Source organism: Patagioenas fasciata, chromosome 17 (assembly GCF_037038585.1).
Source record: "Patagioenas fasciata isolate bPatFas1 chromosome 17, bPatFas1.hap1, whole genome shotgun sequence".
In the NCBI taxonomy this organism is placed as follows: domain Eukaryota; kingdom Metazoa; phylum Chordata; class Aves; order Columbiformes; family Columbidae; genus Patagioenas; species Patagioenas fasciata.
Window position 1 is genome coordinate 8,159,298 of NC_092536.1, and position 15,485 is coordinate 8,174,782.

At 45.5% G+C, this 15,485-nt stretch overlaps 1 protein-coding gene and 2 long non-coding RNA genes across 3 annotated transcripts; 2 read left to right on the forward strand and 1 right to left on the reverse strand.

Annotated features, from left to right (window-relative positions):
- The first annotated feature begins 1,247 nt into the window (after positions 1-1,247).
- Positions 1,248-3,761, forward strand: LOC139829284 (uncharacterized). Its single transcript, XR_011741725.1, has 2 exons — positions 1,248-2,059; positions 2,758-3,761. It is a non-coding gene; the product is annotated as an uncharacterized lncRNA (long non-coding RNA).
- A 3,383-nt stretch (positions 3,762-7,144) lies between these two features.
- Positions 7,145-9,748, reverse strand: SDF2L1 (stromal cell derived factor 2 like 1). Its single transcript, XM_065851824.2, has 3 exons — positions 9,528-9,748; positions 8,479-8,675; positions 7,145-7,785 (listed from the first exon to the last, which is right to left on the reverse strand). Exons 1-3 carry the CDS (start codon positions 9,694-9,696, stop codon positions 7,507-7,509), a joined length of 645 nt encoding a protein of 214 aa, XP_065707896.1. The 5' UTR covers positions 9,697-9,748; the 3' UTR covers positions 7,145-7,506.
- Positions 9,749-9,938: 190 nt separating this feature from the next.
- Positions 9,939-14,214, forward strand: LOC139829283 (uncharacterized). Its single transcript, XR_011741724.1, has 3 exons — positions 9,939-10,163; positions 13,004-13,214; positions 14,091-14,214. It is a non-coding gene; the product is annotated as an uncharacterized lncRNA (long non-coding RNA).
- Positions 14,215-15,485: the final 1,271 nt, after the last annotated feature.

The following is a 15,485-nucleotide window of genomic DNA, read 5'->3' on the forward strand; positions in this document are numbered from 1 at the left end:
TCCCGTTTGCTGAGCAGCACCCCATTCCCCCCGCCCTCCAGCGCCCGGCTTTAGCACCACGAAAGACACCTGTCCTAAGGGGCGACACGAAGCAACTTTACCCCCAGAACCGAGACCAGGGGGCTCTGAGGCTGCTCTCGAGTCACCTTTTAACCAAGGTTTCAGTTAATCACTTACGGTAAACAGCCGCTCATCTCATCAGGGCTATATAGGGAGGCAGACAAAGATTTTAACACCTTAAGTTATTTTGCCCCCGGAAACTGAAGTCTCTAAGCTCTACTGAGAGGCATCCTCAGCACCGTGCATTTGTATTGCTGAGGAAATGCAGCACAACATAAACGTGTTTTGCTTGCAGCTTTATAGAAAATTGCCTCCAGCTCGCAGTAATCATCTCCACACCCGCATCCAGCAAAGGAAGAGGTAATGCATTCAAAAGTATAATATTTGCAAGAGAGACAGCCAGATAGTGCTCCCCTGGGTGCAATTTCAGCAGAAGCCTCGCATTCTGCACTTTCCAATGTCTATTTTAGCCGCACAGGCTTAATGCTATAACAGCCCCTTTTTTGGTGCTGGAGTCACAAGCACACACAACACGATCCTGGTATAAATGCTGCTGGGCACGAATCGTGAGTCTTTTCATTTTGAACAAACGGACATGATACGAATGGAGTTGCCCGGTGATTAAAGAAGTGTCTATGCAATTATTTTATCACACCACACTCCGTGTGCCCATCGAAGTCAGTCATCGAGCTAGATCGGTTTGTAGTAGGATGGGAACTGCTGGAGGTGCACTAAGGCGTGTTCCCTCACAGTGTCGGCAGTGGGACAGGGCAAGAAACCCTCTCACCAGCTCTACAGCAACACAGTTAAAGTCTCCACAAGCACGGAGACCTCTAGATGTCCTAGATGCGGGACAAGCACTAAGGGCATCCGGGAGTGCCCATGAGCCCCTCGGCTCGTTCTCCCGGGCAGGTGTGGGCGCGCTGCTGTGTTTTCTCGGCACAAGGAGGCACCGCTCTCCTGTAATTCCACAACCCAGAGCTCCTGTTTGCAGCCCTTCGGGTTCTTGAGCTACTGGGCTTTAAACTTCCCACCTGGCCAGAGGAAGTCGAATGGAGGCAGCGGAGAAACCGGGAAGGGACCCTCCCGTCTCCGCCGGCGCACCGGGCACAGGGGGCGGCGCTGCTCAGCGTAGCCGCGTCCCCGGGGTTCAGCCCTGCGGCAAAGCACCGCCGCGCCCAGCCAGCGACAAGCTCTCCCACGGGTGCCGTGTCGCGCAGCGCCCGTCCTCCACAGGGCTCCTGCCAGGAGCCGCACTCTGCCCACTGCCGGGGCTCCGGTGATTAGCTGACAGAGGCGCCGACACACGGGACTGCGAACATGAGGTAGGACCTCCCCGCTCCCCTGCACGCCCCGCTGCGGCGGGCGAGGCTGAATAAAGAGATGACGACCGTGCCCGGTGGAAAGGAGGGAGGTGGGAGGGACGAGGGGAGGGGGCAGAATGCGGTGAGAACAGTTTCGGCTACGGGAAAGGGGGTTTAGGAGGAAGCCTTCTGCTGTCACCCGAGGATCGCCGTTAACAAGAGGCTGGCTCGCAAATACTGGTACCCGGGATCGCAGAAAGCGCTTGTTCGAGATCATATTTCCGCTGGACATGAGGAATGTCGGCAGGCAGCTGATGCTGAGAAACCGAAGTTGCAATGCCGGGTGGATTTGCAGAAAAATCTACGTCCACCTGGCGAATTAACGAAATCCTCAGCAATGACTGCGCCGGCAGGGAGGGGACCTGGATCTGCCAGCCCGTGGTGCCCACTGAGGACGGCTTGCGCGGCGCGACGTGGGCGACCCACGCAGCCAGCGGCAGCTGCATCCCCGCAGGATAGCGGGGAGAAGCCGACGGGTGCAGCCACCCAGCTGCAGACCGACACTGTTTCGGCAAGGGGTGGCAGCTCGGCTTTCATCCTAACGCCAAAGAGTCCACGGCGGATGGCACAGGATCTGCTTCAGGCAACAGCGGAGGAGAGTCGGGCTAGTTACACCGGTGACAAGATGTGTTCATGTAAGTATTACCATGGCGTACAACGTGTCTTACACGGGCGAGATTGTTGGATTTTAGCTTTTGCTTTCGAGATCCCGCAAAATGCAACGGGATCGTTGGAGATGACGGGAGGAGAAAAGAACTCCCCGTTTAACGATCCTCTTGTCTTTCCTCCCCCACTGAGCGGAAACGGGTATTTAATTTTAGGATACAGTTAATTACCGTTAATGTCAACTGTAAGCAAGCAGACTTCAGCCTTAGCCGCACTTTATCGATCCTACAGAAAGACAGTGAACAGAAACGCCTACAGCATCTCTTTATAGCCTACGTTAATGTTTTAAACCTCCTCTTCAAATAACGGAGCAGTACATGACTTGGCAGAGCGCACTTACGCGAGACGCGGCCGCACAGGAGGTCTTACAGCAGTTGATCGCCTTAGCAGTGTAACGCGGGGGAAGCGGATGTTATTTGTTTCCCCCTGAAGAGTATAAATTTGCAGGCGACCAAAGCTACGCTGCTGAAACCTTGCTGTGCTGCCAAAGGCACCCGATTCCCCGGGAGCGGCAGGCGGAGGAGCAGCGCTCACTAGCGGCCGCCCGCCCGCTGCCCCGCAACGCTCCGGGCTCTGAGACGGCGATGAGGAGCAAGACGCGCCCGTCCCTTCCTCCTCACAGCGTTCCTGCTCGCATCTACACTACTCAATTTTGTTTTTTACACAGAGCATCTAAAGGGCCGTTTCCCAGGCAGGAAGGACCGGTCGCCCGGGTTTAAGCGAGAAGGAAACCAACCCGAGTGATCAGGGCTCTCAGTGAGGCACACGCAAAGCCAGGGAGCAGCGGGAAGGCAGTTGCAGTCAGTTCGACCCTTCCAGCCGCCAGTGGCCGGGCAGGTAGAGAAGGGGCCAAGAAGGTATCAACAGAAGAAAAACAACATCGGGTGCCTATTTTGTTGTATGTTTTACCGTGGTTTGAGTTATACCACATTCATCCCCAAATGCTTCAATTTTCAGCTCAGCACACACCTCCACTACTGATCAGTACTCTCAGAAAATGAAACTTAGGTGAATGAATGTATGACCACCATGAAGATAAAGCAAAGAGCCTTAGATGCGACTCCAAGTTCAACAGTCTCCAGCTGTGCAAAGCCAACAGCTCCACACTATTTTTATAGTTAAAAAAAAAATAATACAGAAACTAATTAGCTAGCTTTATAGCATCCATACATTCTGATTAATTAGTAATGTGTTACATAAGGGTTTGGTACCCTTGAGATATCACACAGCTTCTAACACTTGTAACCGTAATGAAGCAGGCCACCATTTTCCCCAGGGATTGAAGACATTGTAGCCCTGATAAAACAGCAGCTTGAATCAACATCAGAGCTGTCATAGGAGGATTCCACTGTGAACTTTATGCTAATTCAGAATTAGTACAATACCAAATATAGTAAAAGGCTTTTATAATCAGTTTAATTTGCTGCAATTTAAAGAAAAAACTGCATTCAACTGTGTAACTGCTGGAGTCTACTTTAAAGGTGCTTACTATATTCCCTCCTATATACCCAAAGTAATTCAGTATTGTACTCAAAGGAATTGGTTGACCATCTCCCAATCAATTCCCACACGTCATTGAAAGTGTTGCAAGCTGATTAAGCAAACAGATTAGAAGAAGCTAACCCTTCCACTCAGTCTTTTATAGAGTAAAAATACATTATTAGATATAAATATTCAAGGTCCTGCTGAAGTTTTCATAAACATGGGAGCACTGAGATACTTGGAATGTTGGTGGGAGGAGAGGAGAAAGTATAAAATATTTATTCCTCTAAGTATTTAAAATAACTTTGGGACCCTTAAGTTTATTGCAGTTTGTGACTTTAATACAGAATAAACGCTATATAAGCTAAGGTGAGCTTGAATTGCCTTGTGGTTCCAATGCAACTCTAGGTTGGTAGGGCTGAACATTTTATTCCTTCTTGAGGAAGCAAACCATTCCCTGTGCTTCCTACCCCACAGAACGGAACTAAGGAGACTACAGGGAAAAAGCACTTCATTAGCTCTGAGTATTTCTGTTTAAGGGTAACTTGTTTGTTTCCTTAAAAAGCTTGATGACACAACCATGGGTGCTGGCTTGTAAGCCCAAATGCAGGGGTTCCTGAAAGGCAGCTGATGGCGCAGTCAGGTGTGTTTGCAGACATACACACTTGCCCCCAGAATCAATAGGTCTAAGGAACTCTTTGTCATTTCACATTGAACTAGATATATGTATGTGTAAAATGCAGTATTTGACAGTTTTTTTCAAAGCGAAGAGTTTAAAGTAAGTAGATTGTTTTTAGCAACTATTCGCACTGAGAACAGCTATAAATAAGGATCCCTCTAATTCTTTTCCCACAAGCCTTTATAGTTTATTAAAGGAAGAGTAACAATACTGGTGCACCTTTTCAAAGAGTGCTTGTGGTAGTACTGAGCAAGAAGTTGGAAAGCACCTGTCAGTTATTTGGAATAATTGTTTTCTGCTAGCATGAGAAGCCAAAATAAATAGTTTTCACTTAACCTAGAAGTGTATAGAGGACTTTGACAAGAGGTATTACAAAATTTCGTTTATCACCTTGAAATAAAGGGAAAGAAAGAAGCAAAACAGTGTTCCCAACTTGCAGATCTACATTTCTCAGTATTTCATGTTTTACCCATTTTAGGCAGATGATAAGCCCTATGGAAAACAAACAACAACATAACCCAACAACATAAAAACTGGGATTCTCCAAGTCTCAAGTCCTCAGCTGTGGGGAGAGGACTGAAAAGTTGATTTGCAAGCAGCCAAAGTAAATAAAATCACCTGAATCAGTTTCTGAAATCTCAGTACTTCAGTTTAAAGCATAAAATACATCATTAAACAGATACTAATGCAAGTATTGTAAGTCTAGAAGTTATAAAGAAAGGAAGGCACATTCACACAAGCCATACTTTTTCACAGTTATAAGCTTTTGCACTTCCTACATTAACTTATGACTCATATAGACTGCATTTAGCATGCTATGAGTACCAATAGTTATTTTAGTACTATATTAGACCTTTCCAAAGTAAGATGTACTTTAACTGACCTTAAAGAGTCCTTCAGTACTACTTTTATAGTGATAAGAATTGGGGAAAAAGAATCTACTGTGACACATGCACAAGTGAAATATTAAAGCCAAGTGACTTTTACACTTTGGTCAGAAAAGTGAAGGAAACTCAGGTCACAGGAATGTTATTGAATATGTCTCTAAATAAAGCATTCACAGATAGACATGTGTGTGGAAGCTTGGTTCTTTAGGAACAGGAGGTACAAATGTTTTAAAACCAGATCATATTAGAAAATAAGCAATAAGAACTATAAGTCAGTTCTTTCTCAGCCTCACCAAACCAATTTGGTGCAAAACCAGAAAAGAAAGAGGAAGATCCAGTGACATCCCATTCAAGCATAATAGATAAGACTCTCCCTTTGCTAGGGACAGAAACATCCAGGCCGAGATAAACATTGAGTGGGGACAGTACCTGGCACACAGACAGAGAGAAGCCGCACAGCTCTACCTCTTCTCACCCAACTCAGTATTCCACAGTGCACAAACACTAAGCCCATATGGTTTAGGCATAAAATATTTAGCTTTTCTTGACAGACATCTCATCGCCAAATTTATTTCTTCCTTCTGCCAACTGCTACCACTCTTTTTGTGTTTACTCATATACCAACTTCAAAATGAAAGTCCTCCTTTTTAATAAGGAAAGGTCGGCTTGTTTATACAGATGGTTTGGTTTGTTTTTAAATAGTTACTCTTTATAGCTACAACTTCAATACCAATTAGTCAGGAATACCAGTGAACCTGAAACATTCACCACACATAGGTTTACTTCTAATACAAAACAGCAAAAACTAGTCTACTTACTCTCCAAATGTCTGTAATCCTTAAATAACCACAGGCAACTAAGATTAATAGAAAAACAGTCTTACCTTTTTCTTCAAACAAAAATAATCAGGTACACAAAACGACTGTTACAGAGGTCCCTTGTTCCACTGTGTGAAGGATCTTCACTAGTAGTAAACCCTTAAATAAAATCTGACACCAGCCTGTACAGCACAACTGCACGAGGCATCGCAGGGTAGGAAGCACACAGGAGCAGGTATATTTATAAAGCTTTGCTGCAACTGCCTGTTGTACCTTCTCAACACACCCCTCTCTCGTCCTACAGCACGTGACTAGTGCTGTAAACGCGGTAAATTAGTTTCCTGCTTCTTTAACTGATTAATTAAGACCATAATCAGTAAACTATTTAGACATGGAGACAAGTACATCTGAATTTTCTGACCTTTCACACTCATTTTGTGAGCTTTTCTGTTTAAAGCAAATAGAAAATGTATGGTACTTTGAATTTTTATCAGTATTTTCAGTAACACTGTGTAACAAATTCATTCAAGAATTAGTTTTTTTCCTCTTTTCGCAGCAGTAGAGGAACACAGAAATTCATAACTAGTTCAATAAAGATTCCTTGCTAGCACTCCAGAGTATACCATTCTGTCAAACCGCTGTCTAAGATTCTTTTTTTCTCTTCTTCTAGATTCACACAAAAAAACTCCACGAGTATTTGCCCCACTATTTACTCTCTGGATTTTCATACTGATCTTGCATAGTGACATGCAAGTACAACATAAGTCAAATTCAACTGTTCCTTCACACCACATGGAATTTTATAAAATTCTAATATTAATTAAACAAACAGTAGCTTTCTGCAACAGTTAATAGAGCAGAGCAGTCTTACCTTTTGACAATTAGCAGTATCATCATTACCAGAAAATCTGAACTTCTTGTAGAAAGTTAATAAATTCAGACTTTGTCTTCTTATTCCAACACACCAAATATTTTCAATTTTTCCAACACAGTACATAATGAAACTCATGGAAGACACTGGAAGCAATTTTCAAAAGGCTGTATAGCTGACTTCAAGCCATTCAAAAGACATCATATTTGAGAAACTATTTTTCCCTATCTAGACTTACTCCCTTTCCTTATTAATAATATCCTCTCACTAAGAAATAGAAATCAGCTTCTGAATTTTTAATTATAACTGGAAAAAGATTACAAAATACAAAGTTTTATTTTATTGTACTTGGAACTACAGAAATTTATTACTTCAGGTTTTTCGTTTCCTTCAAATTTGAGAAAAAGAAGCAAAACAAATGACAACAAAACTTAACAGATGTTTCAACTAGTTTCACCAATTAAGCTTGAAAATTCAGAAAGAATTTTGCTAAACAAATTTCAATGGCTGAACCTGGCAGATGCCATTCCCCACAGAAGTGCTGCATTCCTAGAATGAACTAATGCCCTTCAGTAACACAGAAAGTCAGTCACTTAGGCAAGGCAGGACTTATAAGAGACCAAGGATTAGCATCTCCGAACATTGGAGTAAGCTGAAGCATTTTGGATCGTCTGTCAGCTCAGAGCTCATCATGTTTTGCAGGGTCCACACCAGGTTTGATGAAGACTCCCTCCATTGCTTTCCAATAGTTGTGATGATTAGCAGTAGGCATACCATGAACTTCCCGCTGGCCTCTAATGGGGTGGCCATACTGCTCCCCGGTTATTGAAAGGAACACCTCAGTCCCCACGTGCTTGAAGCGCACTGTGTCCTCCCGCTCCCAGTAAGTCCCACTGCATTGCACAATCCATATGTCGAGGTCATCTCCTTCACCATCATCACCAAAGGCACTTACTTCCTGTTAGAGACACAAACTTCCTGAAGTGAAAATGTAAGCAAACACGTCCAATACACACAAAAATATCAACCACAAAGTCAGCAGAGTTTAAAGGCAAGGAGAAGAAAGAAAAAGCATTGTTGCATTGCTTTGCCAACAGTTATCAAATCCAGAAGCAGTAACTTTCCACCACTACAATCTGAACAAAGTGCCAAACTCCAACACGTAATTCAAGCAAAAAGTGTCCACAAACCCCAATACACACTACAAATGAAATGAAAGAGGACTTGAGCACAGAGATCAGAACAAACCTTCTGAGAAAAAATTCAAAAGAAACAATGCTAATACTGATGCAGATTTTCTCCACTCAAGAAAGCTTGTAACTCTAGGCATTAGTTTTGTAGTATGAGCATCTAAACATTTCAGAATGGTCTTCCCAGTAGCAATGGCGCAAAATTAAAAAAAAAAAAAGCAGCAGTTTTGTTAAAACTACCGTGAAACACCAATACTGGCACATATTAAATTTTACCTCTGTCAAGAACTTAAATACATTATCCCAAAGTGCAGAAAAGCATATACTTTAACTCTGGATATGCATAGACATACTGTTTCTGGCAGCTGGTAACCTGATTCTTCAAAAACATGAGGAACTGAAACACTATTGTGAATAGCATGCACTATTTATACAAAAGCTCACAATTTAAAACAACTTACCTGGTTATTGGAGAGTGGTGATGGGAAGTGATGAGTATGTAAATTTTTTCCCGTGTTAACATGAGTAAGTCGTATGGCTTGCCCACATTTCACTGGTGTCCCGCGCTGGCAGCTGCCATCATTCCTCCCTCGAATCCGCCAGTAACTGTTTGCATCATCTGAAGCTTCAACTCCTGTCACTGACTGTTGTCCGCTTCCTGTTTGAATAGAATTAAATGGAAGGAGACTTAACCCACTTCCCCAGTTCAAAAAGTTCTGAAATAACTAAAGAAATTTGCTTTAATGTTCTCATGCCTTCATATTTAAAAGACGCTTAAGCCTCACAGTCCACTTACTTATTGCAATGGGAATGCAGGTACCAAATAACCTTGCAGATTCAAGAAGTTAAACATGTCAGTATGACGCAAACCGTCAAAGTTCACGGTGAACACATGAAAATAAAATATGATCCATGACAGATACTATTCACACCATCCCACCCTTCTCAGAAATACTACCAAGTTCTTTGTGTCCCCAAACAAACCAACACCCTTGTTGTCAGAATAGATGTTGGGAAGGGACTGCTAAGGCCCTAGATATAGAACAGGGGTCACCTCAGGGATGAGAGGAAATCATCTCTGTCACATCCCGACTCCAGGAGCTGCAGGGTGCAGCTGCCATGTCCTCCTGTGCCCCAGGCCTCAGTACCCTCCTCTACCCGCCCAGGTCTTCAGTGTACCCCACGATCCCGTCCCTGGCCTTCTAGTCCCTCCGCAACAGGGACAAGAACCCCGGGCACCTCCTCCTCCTTCCCCACCACCTCCCGCTGCCGCCCCCCCGCCATCTCCCTCCTCCCCTCCTCGCCTGTCCCCCGCCGCTACTTCCCCTCCACAGCCCCTTCCCTGCCTCCCCTCACAGCCTGTCCCCCGCCATTTTCCCGCCTCTCTCACTGCCTGTCCCCTCAGCGCTTCCCAGCTCCCGTCATTTTTCAGCCCCTCTCATAACTCCCCACCCGCCATTTCTCAGCCCCCAGCCTCCCAGCGCGGCGCCCCCGGCCCGGCCCTGCTCACCGGAGCCGTACTTGACCTCGTGCGAGTGGAGCCGCACGTTGTGGCGGGTGTTGAGCAGCTTCAGCACCGAGCCGCAGGTAACAGCGCCCGGCGCCGGTTCCCTGCCGTGGCACAGCCCGCGCAGCAGCGCCAGGAGCAGGAGCGGGAGCAGGCGGCAGCCGTCCCGCATCGCGCTGCAACCCGGCCGGCACCGCCGCCCTCAGCGGAGGACGCTTCCGCACACCCTCCGTGGGCTCAGCCAATCATTCCGCGCCAGCGCCTTGGCCGGCCAATCCCCGCCCGCCCTCTGCCGGGCCTCGCTCACGCATTGGATCACTACTTAATGACCTCACCGCCAGGAGCCCTTCAGCAGGAGGAGCTCATTGGGCCGAGGGAAAAAAGTGACCAATCAGAGAAAGCGGCGTGGCCGCGAGGGAGGATCGCGGTGCGTTTACCTCAGCGACGCCGCGGGCGGATCCGCGCACCAGGCCTGCGCACCCCCCGGTGCCTCAGTACCCAAGCCCGGAGCATCGCCACTCCCGGGCGCTCCAGCGGGCAGTAGCTCTGAGCACTCCCGGGGCATCACTGACAGGAATCCTTCTGCTTCTCTCACTGGGAGTTTGCTCTTACCGAGAATTGGTTTATGTCGCAGGCCAGGTTGGTTGCTGTAGCCCTCTTGTCTAATGTGTAGTCTGTGCCATAGGAAAAATAGCAGCCGCGTCGCTGACTGATTATTAAGGGCCTTGGGAGGAAACACTGCAAGTAGGATTGGTCAATCAACTATAATCAGAGCCAGGGAGGAAAAAAATATCTTCACAGTGAGCGCGCTGTCAGTCATAAACCAGGTCCAAGGTTACTAGCCCAGGTACGGGTCAGGTAACGGTCTAGATACAGCCTTGGGGAGCCAGAATTGGCACAAACAGGTCAATCAGCCTGTGCTGTTGCGTTCAGGCCACTTTTAGCTCAGAGCTGGCAGGTGACACGTTTAGGTCCCCTCCTCACTGTAGTTCTGGCTCTTAGAGTTGTGTAAATATGTACCTGTTTGGGGGACTTACAGGCAAATGTAACGTAATGTTGAAAACCACGGAAATTCATGGTAGTGAGCTGTCTTGCATGGTAATACACCACTGGTTCAGGAATTTCTGGATTATGTTAGAGCTTCTGATGATAGGGCATAAATACTGTACAAAGAAGGACTAACAATGCTTGCTGTATCATTAAGCTGTAGTGATCACACTCTTGCTTTTGGATCTGGACGTTTGCCTTCTGTGATTCAGTCTCTTTTGTGAAGTTCTTCTAACAAAAATATATTATTAAGCTCCATTCTGCATAAAAGCTGCATAAATTATTGTACATACTGTCCTTCATTGCACAGTTTTGCAGATTGAATAAATCTCCCCCCTCAAAAAAAAAATCCTTTATCAATAGGAAGCAACCACAGACAACGGACACAGGGACTCCTACATAGTCCATTAGCTTTTGCCTCTTGAAACTACTCATGGGATTGGCCCATAGATCACACCACAGTCAGTCTGCTGTGAGTCTGGTGTAACACTCCCAGGAATCCAAAGTAATTTAACAGAGCAAAAAGGTTTTGAACTTCTTAGCAGCAAGGAAGCAGGCAGAAGGGCACCCGCCTTGGGATGTGTTTGTAACAATAGTGTTCTGCCTGTGCAACAGCAAAGAACTGCAACACTGCACTTGCACTTTCTATTATAGAATGATTTTAAAAGCACCTTAGTGTTGCTGGCTAGCAGAAACACTGTAAAATGCTCAGCTGACTCTTACCAGTCAGCAGTCCTGGATCTGCCAGGCTTTTTACTACCCATGTGGTACCACTCAGTTCAATGGTTCGTTTTCTTTATGCTGGCTTTGGCCCATTTTATATACCTATACCTACATCCAATAAAAATCTCTAACTTAAACATCAGGCTTGCATTTAAAACAAGTCCAAGTACTAAACTCAGTCACATGCACACACATGTACACATGCAGACTCAGTGTGTTTTTCTGAGGACTAAAAACTCATTTTCTAGTGCTGGAAGGGTAAATGTTTGCTCATAAGAAAGCAAAAGATCACTCCTTGATATTCAAATGCCATATTTCTGTGTCATTCTAAGAAGCCTTGCTGTTCTAACTAAGACAACAGTTCACGTTTGCTGCCGTTGTTATAAATGGGGCAAAACCAGATGTCTGTGGTTGCCATTTTAGCCGTGGAAAATCAATCATATGGGGCTTTAGCTGGCACCTGTCTGTCTTTCTGGGAGGTCCCTCAGTCTTGGTGCATTTAGTACCATTTACATGGTGCTCCCTACAATGCTTTTCAGTCCTACTTTAGAAATATAATTGGGTTAGAACGGTTGCCAACAAAGAACCCCATCAATGCCAAACACCCATGGCAATTAACAGCCACCTCATTGCTACAGGGCCCACTATTGTTTCTAGTAGACTGCTATAAGCTACAGGTAAAATTGCCTCAGAAATTATGTGACGGTGCACACTGGTAATAGAAACATCAGCTTTTTTGATAGGAATCTCATTATGATTCTTGTTTATGCACACAAACAAAATAATTCAACAGTGCTGTAAAAGGAGAAAATGTAAAATGTAACTAGAATGCTTTCTGCCCTCAGTCACTGAACCCTGTGGTCCTTGTGCACACTCGGTTTTCAAGGATTTTGAAAACACCTACCATATCCACTCAGGTGCACCTGTAGGTATAACCTGGCTCACCCTGAAAAACAAGTTTTCGTAGATTGGGCAGTGCCAAATGCTTTTATCATACAGGAATTGGAAATCTATGGCACAAGAAAATTTCAGAGGGCATATGCTGACCAAAAGCAATACATTATAGAAAAGGATTTTCCATCTTTTTATTTTGGCTTTTGCTAAACATGCGCTAAACTTTCTGTTTGCTTTGCATGACAAAAGCAGTGACTGACAACTAAGGTATATACCTATCAACAGGGATAAACTGTACTGAAATCAAGGGAGCAACAGCAGGGAATCAGGCCTGTAAACAAGCTGTGGTTCTTTCTGTCTCCTTCTTTCACCCCCCACTGACGAACTGGTGGTTATAAACCTCACTTCAGATCAAACATTTGTATCCTTCATCATGTCTTAAACAGAGCGTTCAGACCTTCTAACTGTGACCCCTCAGCATAATACAAATAGCAAACAGTAGTAATAACAATCAAATGGTGTCACCCAGGGAGAAATCGAAATGACAAAAAAAAGATGACTTGCCAAAAATTTATAGAATTACAGTGTCTTATCACTCAGCCCATGCTGTTTAAGGACTACACACCCAAAATCAGCTATTCAGATTTTTGCATTCAGTAGATTTAAACATAAAGTAGGAATAAGCAGAGTAAGTTAATAAGCAGAAGACACCTGACAGAAAGAAAAAAGTGTTAACATATACATACTTAAGTTGCATAATTTTTTCATCTGGGGGAAGAGCTGATGAAATGTTTATTGCTGTCTTCTGTTTCTAGTTTTTGAGGAAGGGAGGACATCCTAGAACTGGAGTCCTGGTGATCTGTGTCCAGTAACACTGCCAGCATCTCTCAGCTACCCCAACTGATGCTTAGTCCTTCGAGAAGATGGGATTTCCCTTCAGAGCTCCAAAAGGACCATTGTCCATTTCCATTCAATCAGCTGAGATTTTCGAGGTGCCCCCAGTGATGCTGGGAGACAACAATTGCTGTAAGTGATCTGCCAGATTAATTTACATGTGTAGTAACATTGCTGAGGAGTTCCCAATGTTATAATCGGTAACACTAGCTCTTTTGTAGAACGGCCGTTGAAGGACATGCAGCAGAGAGGAAATAGCAAAGGCCTGCTGGCTGTGTCAGGGAGGATTTGAGTTTGGTACTTCAACAGTATGCCATAATTTGATGCAAGTGTCAAGTTCATAACAAGGTCATGAGGGCAAATTTTGCCTTCCATGTTCAGTCACCTCACTAGCACCGGGTACCTCGTCAGGTGTTGACACCATTTTCTGCTGGTGTAAATTCAGATGATTCCAGGAAAAGGAAGGTGACAGGTATGGCACCCAGCTGGCCTTATGTGTTGTGCAGGGAAATCTTTTGACTCTTAGCAGGGAGGGGGAAAGGGAACACGCAGCTCTCCTCCGGGCTCCTCTTCACTGCTGCACCGGTGCGGATCCCCTTCCGCCCTCCCACAAAATGGCGCCCACGTGCCCGGCTGCTCTTGCCCGCGCCGCCGCGCGCCAACCGGCTGGGCGGACACTGCGCAAGCGCAACGGCCTCCGCCGCGCGGCACGCTGGGAGTTGTAGTGCGGGGAGCGCACCTGGGCAGCGCGGGCACCCACCGGGGGACACGGGCACCCACCGGCGGGACGGGCCCCACAGCGGGTCTCGTACCCTGGCGGGCGTGGGTCAGCACCCTCGCCCAGTGTGCTCATCCCTGCCCCGGCCCCACACAACACCGGAGTTTCCTGAAAGACCAAGGAAGTGCCTTTCTGTCTCACCCAGGGCTGGTGACATCTGTGAATTTCAGAGAAGGTGGGCACTTGCAGTCCAGTTCTCCTCGTAGTTACATTTCTTCACTTCTATTCAGGTTCACTCAAGTCAGATGCTGAAAACACAGCTGATGAACACATGTTCCTACAGCGCTCTTACACGTAATCTACCTCAGCTTCTACGAAAGCCCATTAATTTTCTTTTCCTTTCTGCACTATGCCTCACCACAGTGCTCTCCATCTCCTGCCCTGGCTGACTGACCAGGCAGTTTTGCACCTAGGCTATAGATTATATTGGGGACTGCAGCCTCAGAGCCACATGCTGCACTGGCTTGTTGCAGGACCTCCAGCTCTGCTGCAAAGGAGATTGGAACTGCCCAAGGCATTCCACTGCTGCTAAGAAGAGACTGAGATGGGTGCCGACAGCCTGAACGCAAATGTCTTGTTTCCTCTGAAAACTGACCTCAGTAGAGGGATGAAAAGGCTTTAATTTACACATTTCTACAGAACGCACTGAACTTCCAAGATTTTGTAAATCCTTGAGGCTGGGGAAGAGAATAAAATGTTAACATTCTTTAATTTAAAAAATAGATTTTACTTTGTTTTATTCAAACTTCTTTTACAATTTACACTTCCAACAAAATTTCTTGCAAGGAACAGACAAACCATTGTAATCCCAAATGAACTAACTCACTGCAGCCAAGGGAACAAGAAAATAAAATATATTTTTTATGTCAACAGATGGCTTGTTGGAAGCATTAATTGTGAGGAACTGCTTTCGTGAAAAACAGGAAACCTCTAAATCTGCTACCGAATAACTCAGAGTTAAGGGAAAGAAATTTAAGCTCCATACCAGTGGAGCATTTGAGGATAGAGAGGACTCCTGCTGACTTACATGACAAAGATATGGTAGGGCTGTGTTTTATTTCAATTAAGCTTGAAGATGCAACCTGTGCTTAGCACATCTTGGCTTATGCAGCTCCACCAGACACTCTGGTCAATATTCTCATTCGTGTGTTCATTGAAGAGGAGAGGCCAGCCAGAGGAAGCCTGTCCTGCCTTTCAGCTCCAGGTTCAATTTGTGAGAGACTTTCCAGCAGACTGTGTGTGGGGTTGGCTGCAAGGGCTATTTTGGCAGCCAGCTGGGGTAAGTGGCCTGCAGAGGAAACATTGTGCTGGGATCCGAGTGGGATGTGGCACAGTGGCAAGATTTGCGTGCTGGGGAAATTTTGCTTCCAGTCACAGGAAGGAGAGCTGGATAAACAGGAATGAAATTGGAAAATAAAAGCCTCCAGGAACTGCATTCAATATTTAAGAAGGATGTTACTGTTAATAGCATTAAACGTGTACTAAGGTTAAGAAGGCTGAGAAGCCAAGCTTTGTCTAAGATTCTTATGTAGTGCTTCTCACCTGTGCAGAGGCAAGCAGCAGTGACAGTACTACAAAGAAGAGAAAACCCCAGTTTGCATTGGCAAAGACAGGAGGTACTTGTT